The sequence below is a fragment of the Podarcis filfolensis genome (genome assembly GCF_964270895.1).
Source record: "Podarcis filfolensis genome assembly, chromosome: 6".
Classification (NCBI taxonomy): Eukaryota; Metazoa; Chordata; class Lepidosauria; order Squamata; family Lacertidae; genus Podarcis; species Podarcis filfolensis.
This window is the reverse complement of record NC_139609.1, coordinates 57,134,042-57,152,697: the sequence shown is the minus strand read 5'-3', so window position 1 is coordinate 57,152,697 and position 18,656 is coordinate 57,134,042. Positions and strand designations below refer to the sequence as shown.

The 18,656-nt window shown below is 40.7% G+C and overlaps 1 protein-coding gene across 1 annotated transcript; it reads left to right on the top strand.

The window, feature by feature from the left end:
* The first annotated feature begins 6,139 nt into the window (after window positions 1-6,139).
* On the top strand, window positions 6,140-18,269 carry LOC310764342 (acidic mammalian chitinase-like). The gene is made up of 11 exons (XM_083618040.1): window positions 6,140-6,246; window positions 6,810-6,839; window positions 7,258-7,459; window positions 8,555-8,611; window positions 9,027-9,192; window positions 9,763-9,887; window positions 10,311-10,434; window positions 14,777-14,962; window positions 16,290-16,409; window positions 16,505-16,646; window positions 17,922-18,269. Exons 1-11 carry the CDS (start codon window positions 6,222-6,224, stop codon window positions 18,185-18,187), a joined length of 1,443 nt encoding a protein of 480 aa, XP_083474166.1. The 5' UTR covers window positions 6,140-6,221; the 3' UTR covers window positions 18,188-18,269.
* The last annotated feature ends 387 nt before the right edge of the window (window positions 18,270-18,656 follow it).

Sequence of the window (18,656 nt, the reverse complement as noted above, 5' to 3'; positions counted from 1 at the left end):
ACTGATATGCATGAAATTTCAGATATAGCTATATAATCCCTAGTTTAGTAAGATAAGACCTTTGGAGCAGGCATGTTCCAAAAAAAAGTTTTTTTATGAACTGCCCTACTGCCCTACCATCAGCTGGGTTTCCCACCCCCACCTCCAGTCTCCGTTGTTGTGTCTTTATCTGTTGTGTGTCCTAGCTGAGGGGGAAAACAGAAGGAGGATGGCCATCGGTCAGGGATGGTCTAGTTGAGATTCCTGCATTGCCCCAGGGGTTTGGCTAGATGACCCTCAGGGGTCCCTTCCAACTCTACAATTCTCTGGTGCAGGCTTGTGCAGAGTGTTAGGTACAAATTGGATGCAAGGGGTGCATAGGATTGCAGCCCATCTTATGCACCATCGGCTCGGAATAAGTCCCACTGATCATGATGAGATTAGATTGCTGCTGTGCAGTCCTGTTTTTTAAATAAATGTTTTTCTTTTCAGATAATACAAAGCATGGTGAAATAACAGTAAATAAAATCTCCCCTTCAGTATTTTCAAGCACTACTACAGGTTCCACATAATATCTGTACTGCATTGTTTACTGTGACACAGTGGCGTAGCGTGGGGGGTGCAGGGGGGGCCGGCCGCACCGGGCGCAACATCTGGGGGTTAGGGCAAATCCACGGGTTAGGGGGCGCAAATCCACAGGTTAGGGGGCGCAAATTACTTGCCTTGCCCCGGGTGCTGACAACCCACGCTACGCCACTGCTGTGACAGCACCTGCACTTTGGAACTCCCCGCCTATTGCAACAAAGCACGTGCCTTTGCTAGACTCTTTTTGGACACCTGGTAAAAGCATTCTTCTTTAGACAAGCAAACCTAGATGCTTAGGAAACTGAAATAATTTTAATCTTAATATTTTAGCTTTTGTATGTTTTAAAGTAGGATTGTTAATTTTTCTTGATTTTACTGCTGTGGTGTTTTGTGTTTTTTGTTTTGGTAAACCAGTGTGCAGGTTTTTTAAAAATAAATTTTATTAAATAAATAAACAATAAATATAAATAAAATAACACAAGCCAAAACACAATCCATCCTGTAGATTTAAGTATCTGTCCATAGTCGCCTACTTGTTATCAGAGGCCCAGAATCCACATTCCTTTGTAAGAAAATATGAAATAATGTAAAACCATTTTTGCAGGCAAAATAAAATTAAAAATCAATGTGGGGGGGGGGTGACAAGAAATTTTCCGCACCGGGTACCACCTGACCTTCCTACGCCTCTGATCATATCCTCTTGAGTTTCATGACACAGAGGCAAGAGAAAGCTGAGTGTTGCGTGCCCAGGCACCACACCACCACCCACCCAGTCTTATAGAATACAGTAACCAGGCAAAAAACAGTACTTTGGGTCAAATAAGACCACAACTTTTATTAATTACAGGTCTAAGAGGTTTGGCATAGGCATTGGGTATAACCATTGACTTCCGGCCTGCCTACCAGAAGTAATTCGTTTTAGGGTGAACCTGTAAGCAAGAGAGAGGGAGATGGTTTGAACAACACAGGAAGCCAAACTATGGTTTACCAGAACCATACAGAGTCCCACATTGGGCAAAAGATTCCTGCATTGCAGGGGGTTAGACTAAATGATCCTTGTGGTTCCTTCCAACTATATAATTCTATATATGGGCTCTCACAGAGGAGTTCACATTCACTTTGCTATACCAGATTCTTTTTTACACCTGTGCTGAGCTAAGTAAAAATTGGGAATCTAGGTGTCAGGCATGGGGGATTCTCTCCTCCCCCAGTAGCATCAAGGATCAGGGAAGAAACCAGAAAGTTCATAACTGTCATGCATGAGCCAGTCTCCAAGGGAAGTTTGCAGCCAGCTCCCAGTGAAGGAAGGAGCCAGGAAGAGAGAGGGTTAACTGCAAGACAGGAGGATAATAGCCGAGAACCAACTCCTCCACCCTTAGGAATGCCAACTGATAGCAGAGTTGCAGAGTCAGCCGGCAGCTTGCCAGCGTGCCAGTGAAGGGCAAACGGCAGGGACTAGAAACGAAAGCAGCTCAGAGAGCGTGAAAGACCATGGAAGTAGACTCTCAGAGAATGAGGAAGGGGTGGGAGTTGACCCCCTTAGCCCAAGGTCTAGGTGTATGGGGGTCTTCAAGACAGAATACGTCACAAGAGGAAGTCCGGCTGTTTCTGGTCTCGCCGGAAACACCCTCCTTAGAAGGGACATCTTTATTAATGGAAGGCTGTGATCGCCGCTCCGGTGAAATCTGTTTTTTTGCAATAAAGCTTCCTTTTAATTAACTATGCTCGTTTGTTATCAAGACTCCTGACAACGTTTATGGTTTTGTTCAGTCATCGTGGTGCAAGACAAAGAATCCAGTCCTTAACTCTATAGTGACATTGCTCACTCTGAGCTCCTCCCCTTCTTTCCCCAGCAACAGTCCTTGGCTACGGGCCTCAGGAGGCAAATGGCGTTGAGCCCTTTGCTCTTCAATTCTAATTGAGTGGCGAGTACATGGGGATGGTGGCTCTTCTATGCTTTCCAATGACGTCTCTGCTGGCAGGTCTCCCCCTCCCCCTCCTTCTCCTAACACCTCATAACTTGGCAGCTCTGAGTTCTACTGTAATTCAATCCTGTCTCCCTCTTCTCTTGAAACTACTGGAGGGGGGGCGATTCCCCCACTCATCCTCTGAGGGAAGCAGAGGAGAAGGAGGAGGCAATTCCCAGCCCTCCTCTTCAGTTCAGTCCCTGACACTCGGCTTCTTCCTAACCATCAGCTGTTTGTTCTTGACTGCAGCTCATGGTCAGCGATGAGAGAAATTAATCACAAACCCAGTTGCAGAAAACAGCTCTTAGCATCCTTAGCCATTGGCCATCCCAGTGGGAGTTGTAGTCTGAAACATCTGAAGGGCACCAGGTTGGGGAAATAAATTAAAAAATTATCCAGTAGCACCTTAGAGACCAACTAAGTTTGTTCTGGGTATAAGCTTTCGTGTGCATGCACACTTCTTTGGATACACTGAAACAGAAGTCACCAGACCCTTATATACAGTGGGAGGGTCGAGTGGGGTTTTTCTCAGAAGGGTGGTGAGAATGGGTGATTGACTCAATGGTATGGTAAACCTGTTGATGACTGTTAACAACTGCAATTAGTCCTACAGGAAAAAGCAAGGGATAGTATGCAGATGACCAAAAATAGCTTTAGCATATGTAATGAGACAAGAATCCAATATCTCTATTGTTTAGTAATAAGTTGTAATTCAGCAACTTCTCTTTCAAGTTGGCAATAAACCCAGATGCCAACTTTGCTGCCACATACACCCAGACAACACCATCACTGGACCCAAAAACATCAAACATGCCATCTCAGGCCTATTTAATTGTTCATCTTCTAACATTGTGTATGCCATCAAATGCCAGCAGTGCCCTTCAGCTCTCTATATTGGACAAACAGGCCAAACCCTACGCCAAAGCAATCACAAGACAGAGAAGCCAGTAGGAGAATACTTCAATCTCCCAGGACATTCAATACAGGATCTCAAAGCAGCTGTCTTACTACAAAAGAATTTCAGAAATAGACTTGAAAGAGAAATTGCTGAATTACACTTATTACTAAACTGAAAACTATGGAGAGACCTGGAGATATTGGATTCTTGTCTCATTACATATGCTAAAGCTATTTTTGGTCATCTGCATACTATCCCTTGCTTTTTTCTGTAGGACTAATTGCAGTCGTTAACAGTCATCAACAGGTTTACCATACCATTGAGTCAATCACCCATCTCCTACTATCCTTCTGAGAAAAATCCCACCCCACCCTCCCACTGTATATAAGGGTCTGGTGACTTCTGTTTCAGTGTATCCGAAGAAGTGTGCATGCGCACGGAAGCTTATACCCAGAACAAATTTAGTTGGTCTCTAAGGTGCTACTGGACAATTTTTTAATTTTTTAATTTTTTTTGGCTGCGTCAGATCAACACGGCTACGTACCTGTATCTAGAACCAGGTTGGGGAGGACTGTCATAGAGTACAGTCGACTCACAACTTACATGCATTTAACTTGCCTCATCAGAGTTTTAAGAGCTTGGTTGCCAGCCAGTGGACGTGGCACAAATTAAACGCACGCAAAGCAAAGAGCTTAAAAGTTATTTCCACAGTGGGCAAACCTGGTGCAGAAAGAGCTTTAAGCTCTTTCTTTGCTTAAGATGCTCTGGGAGGCTCTCTGCCTTATGGGGGGGGGCAAGGCTTGCTTGGCACAATGGCTTAGAAAACGTAGGGTTTCTTGCCTGGGGGCAGTTCCAGGGTTGGTTTAACTAGGCACAATTTTGGCTTGAAGCACCATCCCCAGAACATAACCCTCACGTGCGTTGTGCATCAACTGTATAACAAAGAGATTCCATATTAAAGACGTAAAGCTTTAATCTTTAATATTCTTATTTAATAATCTTTAATAATCTTTAATATTCCAAATGCTAAAGAATACTTAAAATGCAAAATGAAAGTCACCTATAAAGAGACATTGTTCACATTCACTACAGTGCTTTCACATGACCGTTCCATTAAAAAAGAACTATGTTATCTGGGCTTTTTTTATTAGGTCAGCAAAAAATAATTGTAGTATATACGGACAATAAAAGAACTAAAATGAGTACAATAGGAATCACAAGAAGGAAAAATACTGGTGCTGCGCAAAGGTTAAAGGCCAGTAACATGACAAGGAGAAAAGGGACTAGGAACCAATATTTGGCTGAATTGAAGGACTGTGTAAATATTGGTATTTCACTGGTCACTTATGACTAGTACCACATATATTTGTTTGTCTGTGATTTTATAAGGTCCTGGCCCACAGAAATGCAAGCACCACAGCAGCTGTGCACCTGCTCTTGGAAGCCATTGGGCCTCCAAAAGCTGGAGCCTCTGGTAATCTTCTAAGGGGTGTCACAAGTGCAAACTTGATAAAAGGGTTTCAAATGTAAGCTATGATGCTGGTGGATATCTCCAATAAAGGTTATTAATAAATGTTCTATTGACATTTTGATAGTGGCTTTGTTGTAGCAGCACAGAACACTGTGCAGCAATGTCATGACATTGCACCAAATGAATACAGGACATTGGATTGATTTCACTGAATGACTCTAAAGTTCAGGAATTTTTATTTTTTTTCCAGGACTCCACATTCATAAATATTCTTAAATAAAAGACAGCAAATCACTGAACACTTTCTGCATGATATTACAAGGAAATAACACTTAAAGATTCACATAAACCAAAATTAACTTTGGAATAATTTCCAGTAGCATATATGCAAGAAATAAAAGTAAAGATTTCTATGCAGATGACCTAGACTGGTTTTCTAACTTTCCAAATACTATCATACCAGTTTGTATCTTTAAACTGATTGCTGTTTATTGCTAACTGAGATAAATTGGACTTAAGTATGATGAAGTCCTCTGGATCCCACCCAAATTTAGGATTTCAGTATAAGTGAACATAAATCCAAATATTTTATTACAACAGGGCCCCAGACTGATTATAGTAAAAACAAGTGCTTGAAATCCATCCACTAATTGTAAATGCCATTTCACTATTAACTTTTCCCTTAAAGAGTTTGACCAGAGTCATTGTAGAGGTTTGCATCCCTTAAGAGCAGAGGAACCAAGCTCTGAGTCTTTGTAAAGGCAAAGGCCAACTGACCACCAGAAAATCAGTGGCTGAATAGAGCAAGGACATCAAAAATGTGACTCCACAAAAGCTGGCAGTGCCAGCAAACCAGATAGACACACAAAACCTTGTTGGGTCTACCTGCCATACAGTTCACTTTGAAATAATTTTATCTATCGTCATTCTCTCCACTAACATTCCACAGTCATATTCCCTGAAACACTGTTTACACAGTAATTCAAACATTGTTATAACAATTAGAAGCATTAATAGCCACTATCAACTCCATACAGATTAGAGCAAACACGTTCCCAAACAGGCTTTATGTCCATGAGGCTATTATTGTAGCTCTGTCATTTCCATAATGGCAGCAGGTTTACATAATCCGCTGTAGGAAAATAACGGCAAACTGCAGAGGTGAGATGGAAATATCTATTTATTAATCCATTAACTACCAATTAGCTTTGTCAAAAAGCTGATTTGGTTATCTTTTCTGATAAGGAGCCATGTGATTAAATAAGGATGTCGTCTATAAAAGGCAGTTGAGAACTATGGAAAAGTGGTACACAGCTCAACCATGGCCAAGTTGATTCTCCTTACCGGTAAGTCTATAATGACCACTTTATGTCTATACATTGTGTTATTGAGTTTTATTTTTAAACACTGTAATGAATGAGCCAGTCTGAAATGTGACTGAGGCTGCAATTCTATCAACAGTTAGTTGGGAGAAAGCTGCATTGTACATAATAAGACTTACTTCTGAGTAGGGATGGAGGGGAAATTCAATTTTGTTTGCAGTTTATTGACTACCTGTCTGCATTTCTCAAACCAATATACAAACTGAAACACGGCTATGCTTCGAAATGCACTCTTTTCCAAATTTTGTGATGCAGTTTGCCAACCAAACAAAAATGCATATATTAAGGGGAAATGTGCATAAAACCACATATATTAGTGAAACTAACATCCAAAACAGCATATTAGGGAAAACTGCTTGTTTTTCCTTAGGGAAAAAAAATTTCAGAGCCATTATTATTTAATGCAAAACATTCTTGGGTTCATCATTAATTTGAATGCCTTTCATTCTTAAGTCCATATGATTGGGCTCTCTTACACACACACCTACCTCAATGGCTTATTTCTTTACTCTTTATTTCCTTTGTAGGTCTGGCGCTTTTGCTGAATGCTCAGCTGGGTAAGTAATAAACAGGTAGAGCGAAAGCAATTGAGCTGTGTTGAGCATCTCCTATGCCACTCGTGCCACTTTCAGGAGCTTATTTTGGGAGATAAACAAAATGGATCTGCCTGTTCCTAAGGAATAGCATTAACATAATGAGATAATTTCTGAGTTGAATTCATGCCCTCCCCCTTTACATGGTAATGTGCATTCCTTCATTTATTTCAAAATACCCTCTTGGGGGTTTTGGGGTGAGGAGTTCTTGTTTATTCTTCTGAATGAGGCCCAAAACTCTGTCCCAAATCCTGGCTTGTAATAATAATAATAATAATAATAATAATAATAATAATAATAATAATAATAATTGTTCCCCAGCCACACTGGGTTCATTGTGGAACATATCCTACTACTATCACAACTTTTCTCTTAACCATAGGCTCTGCCTACCAGCTGACATGCTACTTTACCAACTGGGCCCAGTACAGACCAGGCCTGGGAAAATTCAAACCTGACAACATTGACCCATGCCTGTGTACCCAGCTGATCTATGCATTTGCTGGCATGAAGAACAACGAGATCGCCACCATTGAGTGGAATGATGTGACCCTTTACCAATCTTTCAACGGGCTGAAAAACCAGTAAGTTGCCTGATGACAAGTTGGTTCTAATTTATTTTCTTAAATTGCCTGCTGATCATTTTCTGCAGAGTGCCTCTCTGAAAGCATCTGCATGATTGGTAGCAAATGCCTGATATTATACAGTATAAGGCAGGAAACCACAGGGCTTCTCTTGTGAAGTTGTTGCAGTAAGATACAACAAATCTAGAATGTATCAAGCACCAGACCTGTTTCAGGTACAAATGCATTTATATACAAATTCCAGTGAAAGTTGTTGTATACCTTCTTTTTCTTTTCTTTTCTTTTCTTTTCTTTTCTTTTCTTTTTTTCCCTTTTTTTTTTTGAAATGCAACTTTGTTATCTGAAAGACCCACATAGAGCAGTCCTGCGTGGAGTACATTGCAGTATTCTAAATGTGAGGTTAGCACAACATGTACTATTGTAGTCAGGTAGCTATCCTGGTCTAGGAAATGCTGTATGTGGCAGACCAACCATAGCTGGGAATACGTCCTCCTAGCCACTGAGGCCACTGGAGCCTCTAGTCAAAGTGATGGCTCTAGGAGCACTCCCAAGCTATGCACCTGCTCCTTCGTGAAGTGGAACTTCATTCAGGACAGGCAATCTACACAATTCCCAGACCCAGAAACCACCATCAGTACCTCTATCTTATCAGGATTCATCCTTTGTTATTTATGTTAACATGCTGATAACACTGTCCTCCAAATCCCATATAGAAGTTAAAAAGCATGGGACGCAGAGTAGAACCCTGTGAACTAGACAACACATTAACAGAACTGATCTAGGAGTCAATGATATCAAATGCCACATAGAATCAATAGGGTTGCCAATGCTATTTCAGTGGAAACTGCACTGAAATGGGTCTAAATAATCAGCACCCTTGAAATCGGAATGATTTCTCACTGCTCCAGGAAAGAGTGAAACAAACAAACAAAGAAACAAAAATGGTTATTTGAATAGCCTTATATGAGATGTCTCACAGTCAATATTTTATAGCACAATAGTGTCCCTTCTGCCCAAGGAAAAGTAATCATCAGGGGATGCTGAATAAAAAAAATACAGAACTGAACTTAATCTCTCTTACTCCTTTTTTTCAAGGAATGGACAACTCAAGACTCTCCTGGCTATTGGAGGCTGGAACTTTGGAACAGCTCCGTAAGCACCATAACATTTTTCTTGGGACAATTCAGTGATGGGGTTTGACTCAAGGACTCGAAGTCTGAATTATCATAACCTTAATTTGAGATCTGAAAGGAATTGGCTCGCAAGTCAAATGATGATACGGGAGGTTTTTATCTCACCAGCAGATTGGATTTCGCTCACTTATTTGAACCATTTACAATTATTTGATTTTTGGTACCTGACTATGGGATCCCTGGTGTATAAATTTGGTGCACCATTTTCACAATTGTGGCAGCTGCTTTGGGGTGGATGGGTTGCAGTGTCTTGAGATTTGGGGTTGGACTAGGTAGTCCATTGCAACTTTTTATCAAGTCTTTTCTTGCTGAGTGGAGTGAGTGCTGGTTGTAGTTATTTCCCCTAATTCTCCACTTCTCTGGTTCTTACTTAGATTCAATGCAATGGTTGCCACTTCCGCAACTCGTCAGACTTTCATCAACTCAGTCATCAAATTCCTCCGCCAGTATGAATTTGATGGGTTGGACTTTGACTGGGAGTACCCTGGCTCTCGAGGCAGCACTGCTCAGGATAAGGCCCTCTTTACTGTTCTGGTTAAGGTAAGCTAGAGATGGTGCTGTGGGTAGGGCAGCTAATGGGAGGCAGAGCCAGGAGGTCACTATAGGCGGAATCAACGTACTCTGGTTTTCTCTCTAACCCCCTCCCTTGCAAAAGATACTGTGGACAGTTAAGCAATTCCGGTACACAAGCATGAGATATTTAAGTCACCAGAAAGGTGGACACCTGGAAATTTTACATATCTAAGGGCTAGCATCAAATACATAGATGTACCTGCGATTTTTCAGTTCTATGTATACCAAGCAAGATGGACAGAAAAGACTCCAGAGAATCTCTGAATAAATTGAATGTTATGCATATGACTGCATGGGACACAGGACTGCTGCACTCTAGCTTCCTATTTTATGTTGCAGGAAAAATAAGAGTACTGCCCCACCATGTCCTAGTAACTACCTACCTGCAGACCCTCAGATGTTCCAGCTACCACTTTGCTATTGACTCTCTCAATGTCTGTGCTTATCATATGAAACAGGGGTTTCCTCCTTAGAGTGGGAGGGTAATATCCAGCATGATGCAGAAGTAATTGCTACAGTTCTTCTTCTCTTTCATAGGAAATGCGGGAAGCCTTTGAGCAGGAAGCCCAACAATCCAACAAGCCCAGGCTCATGGTCACTGCTGCTGTGGCTGGTGGACTTTCCAACATTGAGTCAGGCTATGAAATTCCTCAGCTGGGCCAGTAAGTATACTGAACTGCAGATGTACTTGAGCTACTGCTTAGAGGTGCCTGGCATGTGCATACTGAGTGAGCAATGGATAAAGAGATATCACCCTTTTCTGCCTCAATAAAGCAAAAGGGTAGCTGGGTAGGTCTGCGCTCTCTTCCTAAACTCCACCTTAACACAGATCTTTGCTTTGCTCTCAGCTTGATGAAGAGTTCTAGAGAACTCAAAAGCTTGCTCACTATTTTGTGACATTTTGGCTGACCTAATAAAGGCATTGCCCTACTTACAGATTTTGGGCTTTTTCTGCATAGAAGTTAGAAGACCAGCTATAGATTATCAATATCAATATCACAATTCTAATTGTCAACCTGGTAAGATAGCAAATTGGCCACAAATGAACCCATCTCTGAATACCTACGTACCTACCTCCCCAACAGGTACCTGGACTATTTCCATGTGATGACCTATGACTTCCATGGCTCCTGGGAGGGATACACTGGAGAGAACAGCCCTCTGTACAGAGGTCCTGCAGACACTGGCGGCAACATCTACTTCAATGTTGTAAGTATATTTCAGAAGCTTTGTCACTAATAACTAAATCAGCTAAAGGAAATAAAGCTGACCCAAACCTAAAGGAAATAAAGCTGACCCAAAATGTCCCTGTCTTGTTCCTTTTTCAATTTTAAATGAATTTGTTAGATTGTTATTTATAATCAGTTTTGCAGATTGGTTCGAATATATTGCTTTTATTCCATCCATAAACTCGCCCTCTAGCCCTGCTTTCTCCATACTCTTTAATAGGAACTGCCATGAAACATTGTTGAATGCCTTTTCGGCATCAATGAAAATCAGCGCCGCGGGTATTTCGTTCTTACATTCCAGATTTTCAATAATGTTTATGGTATGCCTTACGTTATCTTTAAGTAACCTATTTGGAAGGAATCCTGCTTGATCCTTATGTATTAGATTTACTAGACATTTTTTAAGTCTGCTTGCCATCACCTCCGCGAAGATTTTATAATCGTTATTTAATAGTGATATGGGTCTATAGTTTTTAATATTTAATTTATCCGTGTCTGGTTTAGGGATCATCGTAATGTGAGCCTCTTTCCATGTCTCTGGTACCCTTCCTCCTCTTAATATGTTGTTCATGATGTCACATAGCACTGGCATTAATTGGTTTTCCAATACTTTATAATATTTGGCTGATAATCCGTCCGGTCCTGGGGCTTTCCCTGGTTTCATCTTCCTTATCACCTCTTGGATCTCTTCTGCTTTTATGGGGTTATTTAATTGAATTCTTTCTTCTTCTGTTATGGTCTTCCCATTGTAATCTTCTAGATATTTTTCTATTCGGGTTATTTCTTCCTCTTCTTTTTTTGTACAACTTCTCATAGAATTTGAGGAAATTTTCCTTTATTTCTTTTGGATCTTCTATCAATTGCTCCTCTATTTTTATCTTGTTTATTACGTTTTGTTTTTGCCTTCTTCGCAATTGCCAAGCTAATAATTTACCCGTTTTGTTAGCTGACTCGAAGTATTTTTGTTTCATTGATTTAATTTTCCATTCAATTTCTTGACTTGTTAACATTGAGTACTGAGATTATAACAATTTTATTATTTGCATGTTTTGTTCATCTTTTGGATTTGTTAATTTTTTCTCACACTCTCTTAGCTGGTTAAGGATTTCCTCTTTCTTTTGTTCTCTTACTTTCCTCCTGTAACTATTTTGCTGAATAAAAAACCCTCTTAAAACCGCCTTACTGGCGTCCCAGACTATGTCCATACTTGTTTCTTTATTAAGATTCAGGCTGAAATAACCTTTTAAGGTAGCTTTGGCTTTTTCAACCACATCTTCGCTCTCCAATAGATGTTCGTTCATTCTCCATCTGAACCCGCCCTGTGATTTGCCTTTTATTTCTAAAACTACCGAGTTATGATCAGAGAGAGTTCTAGGTTGAATTTCACACTTTATAGTTCTTAGTGTAAGTTCCCTTGAGACCCAGATTTGATCAATTCTACCCCAGCTCTTGTGTGGCTCTGAGAAGAAGGTGAATTGCTTCTCTATTGCATGTTTGTATCTCCAGATGTCTATTAAATCTAAGTTTTCCTCCAAATTATTGAAGGATCTTGGCAGTTTCCCTTGTCTACTTTTTTTCTTTCCTGATTGTCTGTCTAATTCTGGTTTCGGCACTCCATTGAAATCTCCCAGTAATATCGTCTTGTTACACTCTAACTCCAGTAAAATTTGTTCCAGTTTCCTAAAGAATTCCGGTTTATTCAGATTTGGGGCATATATGTTTATCACATTAAGTTTTTCACCCTGGAAGTTAATTTGTACCCCCAAAATCCTTCCTTCATCATCTTTACAAATCACTTTGGGTTCCCATTTTTCTTTCACATATATCGCTACCCCTCTTTTCTTTTCCGCTATACAATTTATAAACTCAACCCCAACTTTTTGTGTACCAGGATATGTTTATGCTTTTTAGTCACGTGTGTCTCCTGTAAGCAGATTAAATCGAGATTCTTTCTTTTCAACACATTTACAATTTTATTCCTTTTGGTTTTTTCATTCAAACCATTCACATTCCACGACAAAACTTTCAAATTCATTAATGACTACTTTCCAGTTTACAGATAACTAATAATTTAAATTCGAGTGGTTTTGTTTTCTCTATTCTCTTCCTCTTCTTCTTCTTCCTCTTCCACTACTACCTCTTCCTCTTCTTCTTCGTCTACTCCTTCTTCTCTACCTTTATCTTCTTGATCTTTTCCTATCTCTTTTTTCCTTCTTCTCTCCTCTGGATCCTCATTTCTTCCTTCATATCTCTCCTCTACTCTTCCTAGCTCTTTCTCGTATCTACGCAAAAATTTCTTCACTTCTTGGGTCTCGGCAATCCTAAATCTTTTATCTTTATAAAAAAAAGGAAATCCCTTCAGGGAACTCCCATCTATATTGTATACTATTCTTTTTTAGGACGCTTGCCAGCTGTTTATAACCTTCCCTTTTGCGCAGGAGTCTGGTTGGTATCTCTTTAAAGATGATGATTGGTCTGCCATCAATAATTAATTTTTTTAATAGCTTATTCTTAATATCATATTTTTCATCTCTATCAAGTTGAAAATAACTAGTCTCCTGCGACTTTTTTTGATTTTATCTGTTTGGTCTTTGTTTTTATTCTGAAAGCGTTTTCCATCATATATGCAACCTCTTCTTCTTTCAGTTCTAACCATTTCGCTAGTTCTTTGGTCATTTTTTCTTTAATGTTTTCATTTATTTCTTCTCCTACTCCCCTAAATTTCAAATTTAACTGTTTTTGTTTCATTTCAATCATCGCTAAATTGTCCAAAACTTGATCTTGATTTCTGTTTAGTTCTCCTATCTCATCCTTTATCCTATCTGTCTCCTTTCTTTGTTCTTTCATTTCTTTTTGTATTTTTTTATTTGTTTCTTCCAAAGTCTTTGACCGAACTGTCAAGTCTTTAATTTTACTTGACAATTCTCCTACTGCTCCCTCTATTTTCTTATCTATCAACTCATGCATCTCTAAGTTATTTACTTAGCTTCTAAATTCTGTGCTCTTCAGCCACTTGCTGGCTTAATCCAATATTGGGCTATGATTAAAGAAGATCCAGAGGTCCAAAAAACCAGAAATCAAGTCCAGTCCATCAAATGAGTATAAATATATCCTCCAATAATCTTAAATACACTCCTCTCTCAAGTTCGAATATATTTCAGTTCCACAAAGATCCAAATTTCCAAACCTTTAAGAGTCAGGGGTATTCAAATTTTAATCCAGTCATTCAAAAGGAGGAAGTACGTGTTCAAGTAAAAATTGGTCATGTTCCTGTGAGCTCAGTTCATGAAGAATTCCAAACAACTCAGAGAAAAGAAGCAAAAAAAAAGAGGTCAAAAATCCAGGTTCTTTGGGGGGGGGAGGTTAATGTCCAAATTTAAAGTTTAAAAGAGAAGGGGAAAGAGAAATTTACACTCTTGCTTAATCAATTGCCCAAGCTATACTATAAAGATTTCAGTATTTCCGAATTCAAAACAAAAAGGGCAAGTGAGTGGAAGTTATTATTTTGTTTTGAAGCCTTTATTTTATTTCGTCCTTTCTCCTTTCCCCTCCTTCCCCCTTGTGCTTCAATATTAGCGTTTGAGGCTTTATAACCACTCTGTTCAATTCATTCTCTTGTTTTTAGTGTCTTCCCCCCAAAAGGGATACAAAGTCTCTAGAGATCTATTCAGTTACTTTTATATTACTTAGTTTCCTTCGCCTCGCTTAAAAGATTGTTGAGGACTTTCACTTTTCTGTTCTCTACAGCGGGTGAATAGTCACTTCCTTTCTTCACTCTTACAACTATATGTCCTGCGCCATTTTCACTCTGAAAAAACAGGTCGGGTTCCTCACTTGAATCCTTTTACATCCAGATCTCACTTAGTGTTTAATCCAAAATTTTTAGCGCAGAATTACTCCAAAAACACTAAGGGTTCTGTTATTAAAGTTACGGAGGTTTGTCGCTTTTTCAGTAGGAGCTACAGGCATCGCTACACGGGGTCTGCAGAGCTTACCATTCGCGTTTCTCAGTCCCGTCGCTCTCGGGTCCTTAAAAAAAAAAACCCAAAAAAACTTTGGAACCACTCCAACGCTGCTGGATAGCTTATCCCTCAAGGGTGCCCCCCTTGAGATTTTGGGGGTCACAGTGCCTTTGCGTCGGCCCCAAGTCCCCATGAAGCTCGGAAAAGCTCTCAGTGGCTTCTCCGCGCTCCCTGCTGCTTGCGATCCCAAACCAGAAGTCCAGAAAATGCCAAAGGGATCGGCTTTAAATAAGGAACTTCGCTCAAGGAAACTTCCAACTATGTCTTTGGAGACATTTTAGCACTGTGTTTTCCTTATAGGAATATGCCATGAACTATTGGAAGAACAACGGTGCCCCAGCTGAGAAGCTCATTGTTGGATTCCCAACTTATGGACACACCTTCATCCTCAGCAACCCATCCAACACAGCTGTTGGTGCTCCAACATCTGGGGCTGGACCTGCTGGACCATATACAAGACAAGCTGGCTTCTGGGCTTACTATGAGGTATGTGCCACAAAGTTATGTCCGTGAGAAATTAGGGGCAGATTTTGGTATCTCAACAAGATAGAGGATGAGATGAGGATTAAGCAAGCGTCTGTTTTGGAGATTATTGTACTCAGTCTGAAGGAACAGGTATGTAGCATGGGGTGCTCCTAGATCTATCACAATTGCCTCCATGGCAAGAAACGTCTTAGACCAGCTTCATCTAATATATCAGCTACAGCTATTCTTGGTCACAATAACCCATGGGCTGAAAATGGATTTTTACTGTAATGTGTTGTAAGTGGGGCTGCCTTTGGTGTTGGTTTAGAAGCTGCAATTAGGGGCTGCCTATTGCAAAATAGCTCCACTATGCTACAGAGGCAAGTTAAAGGTGCCTGCCTTGACATACGTGGCCCTATACATCTCAGGACCTAGATACCGGGTGGAGCATCTTCTCCCAGAGACCCACCAATGAACTATGATCTATGGGGGAGGGCAAGAAAGATATAAAATAAAGTAAAACACCATGCAGTGAATGCCTGTCCTGAGCTTCCCTTTTTTCTAGGGGATAAAAAGCTTATGGTTCAGCAAAGGCTAGGGTGAGAGGAACACTTAGAAGAGTCTCAATTTATTATGGGTCAATTGTTGGACTGTTTCTTAGCATGAAATAGTACTGCAAATAATGTTATTATTATTTTATAGTCATTTCATGAAATTAGCTATTGCTATTGTTATATGATTTCATGCAAGAATAAACTAGTTAACTGCTATGATAGCACAAGGTTACTTTTTCTGGAATTATGCATTCCAAAAGTGTTAATAGCCAACTTCTCGAGCAACTATATTTTTAAAAATAGCAGAACACAGACAAAAAATATTTCATAACTCAAATGTACAAAAACAGCAATACAAGATAAACTCAAATTAAATATAAGATTGCTGTAGGTTACTGGCAGTAACTGTGTTTATTTTTTAATTTATACAGTGCTTATTGCAGCATTAGGTGCAAGAAGAACTGTGTCAAACAAACATTTCCAAATAACCCATAGTTTTTCTGTTTGAAGGCAACATATGAAATCTGAGTTCGTGCTAAAATTGTTTTAAATTTCTTTCCTGGGAGATAAAACCTGACTAGCTTTGTTCTTGACACACTCCTTAATGTGCATTACAGAGTCAAGCAATGGAGACATAAGATCAGAGGAATCTTCTGACAAAGATAAACAGCTTTAAAATCATGTTTAAAAACTAATAAGTCAGTTATAGCACAAAGCATCTCCTCCCCAAGCCCTGTGGCAAGCTATTCTTCAAGCATGTAAGCTGGTAATATTGTGTGTCTGCTCCCTTCCAGATCTGCACCTTCCTGAAGAATGGAGCCACTCAAGCTTGGGATGGTCCTCAAGATGTCCCTTATGCTTACAAAGGCAATGAATGGGTGGGCTATGACAACATCAAGAGCTTCCAGATCAAGGTATGGTATCCATCTCACAAAAGCATACATTCATTCTGGTGCATTAGAATGTCCTGGTAGGTTCAGGACTGGTTTTTTTGTTTCTTTCTTCAAAGGCTGAATGGCTGATGAAGAACAACTTTGGAGGTGCCATGGTTTGGGCCATTGACTTGGATGACTTCACTGGAACTTTCTGCAACCAAGGCAAATACCCCTTGATCACTGCCCTGAAGAATGCCCTTGGTCTTCAAAGCACCAGTAAGTACCAGCAACAAGACGCTTTCTCAAATTAACATTTGGATAAATGGCAATACAGTCATGTCTCAGTAATGCTAATAATAAAAAAAACACACCACTTTTCTTAAAACACATACAAATGGTTCGAGCATGGAGCATCATGCACATCATAGGATACATTCTGGATTAAGATTAGAAAAATGAGAAACTAAGAGAACAGAAACTGGCAGATCCCCTAATTCAGCAGAGCATGGGAACTAAGGGGTTCAGCCAAAGGCTTCACAAAAAGGTGAGCTTTGAAGGAGGTTTTGGAGGGAGATGGGAGAGGTGGCATCAGTGGCGTAGCGTGGGTTATCAGCACCCGGGGCAAGGCAAGTAATTTGCGCCCCCTAACCCGTGGATTTTAACCCGTAGGATTTTAGGGGCAGAGAGCTGTGAGTGCGAGCGCCCCCCCCCGATGTCGCGCCCGGTGTGGCTGGCCCCCTCTGCACCCCCCACACTACGCCACTGGGTGGCATCATGCAGTTTTCAAGCAAACAAGGCAGCAAGAGAGAAAAGATTAGAGCAATGACAAACAACAATACCTTCTGCTTTTGTGAAACTGATCTTGGAAACTATAGCCTAGCACAGAAGTCATCCTACCCATTGTTTTTAGACCTTTTAGTAAAGGCATTTTTGTTCCACCAAGCTTTTACCATTTCAAGAGGTTCTGACTATAATTAAATTAAATAACAACTAATTAGGGACAAAGGAAGAATACGTGCAATACTGATCCTGTCTTCTTCTTCTTTGGCGATCACTCTTAGCCAAGTAAGATTGTCTTCCATAAACACAGTTTTAACAATGAGTCCGTAAGTGACTGTGGAGGCCAATTCTGGACCCACACGTCCTTCCACAGTGGGGACATTGGTTCCCGGGCGGGAGTTGATCACGATGTGGATTTGCCAAGCGTGCCTTCCTCTTAGCACGTTTCTCCCTTGCGTTCTGAGTTCGAGTGTCTTCAAAGTCCATGACACCTTTGGTAAAGGCTGTTCTCCAACTAGAGCGCTCGCAGGCCATTGTTTCCCAGATGTGTTTATACTACTTTTTTAAGATTTGCCTTGAGACAGTCTTTAAACCTCTTTTGTTGACCACCAGCATTACACTTTCCATTTTTAAGTTCAGAATAGAGTAGATGCTTTGGAAGATGATAATCAGACATCCGCACAACATGACCAGTCCAACGAAGTTGATGTTGAAGAATCATTGCTTCTGATCCTATACATCTAAGTGTGTAATGCTTTCTTTCTATTTCAGGCTGTACCGCTCCTGCCCAACCCAATCCTCCAATCACAGCTGCTCCTAGCGGTGGAGGAAGTGGCAGTGGAAGCTCTGGCAGTGGAAGTTCTGGCAGTGGCAGCAGTGGTGGTAGCGGTTTCTGTGCTGGCAAAGCCAATGGTCTGTACCCCGTGGCCAACAACAGAAATGCTTTCTGGCACTGTCTGAATGGAGTCACCTATGAGCAGAATTGCCAGGCTGGCTTGGTCTTTGATACAAGCTGTGAATGCTGCAACTGGGCATAAAACAAGATTATCCAGCTCTTACCTAGGCTTTTCAATTTAAACTCATGGCAGAAAATTAAGAAATAAAAGCGTGCAAGTTAAAGCCTAGTGTGTTCATCTCCTTCATTATAATGTTTTGGCATTACATAGTTATTTCTTTAGGTAAAGGTAAAGGGACCCCTGACCGTTAGGTCCAGTCATGGCCATCTCTGGGGTTGCGGCACTCATCTCGCTTTACTGACCGAGGGAGCCAGCGTATAGCTTTCAGATCATGTGGCCAGCATGACTAAGCTGCTTCTGTCGAACCAGAGCAGCGCACAGAAACGCTGTTTACCTTCCCACTGGAGCGATACCTATTTATCTACTTGCACTTTGACATGCTTTCAAACTGCTAGGTTGGCAGGAGCAGGGACCTAGCAACGGGAGCTCACCCCGTCATGGGGATTTGAACTGCCGACCTTCTGATCAACAAGTCCTAGGCTCTGTGGTT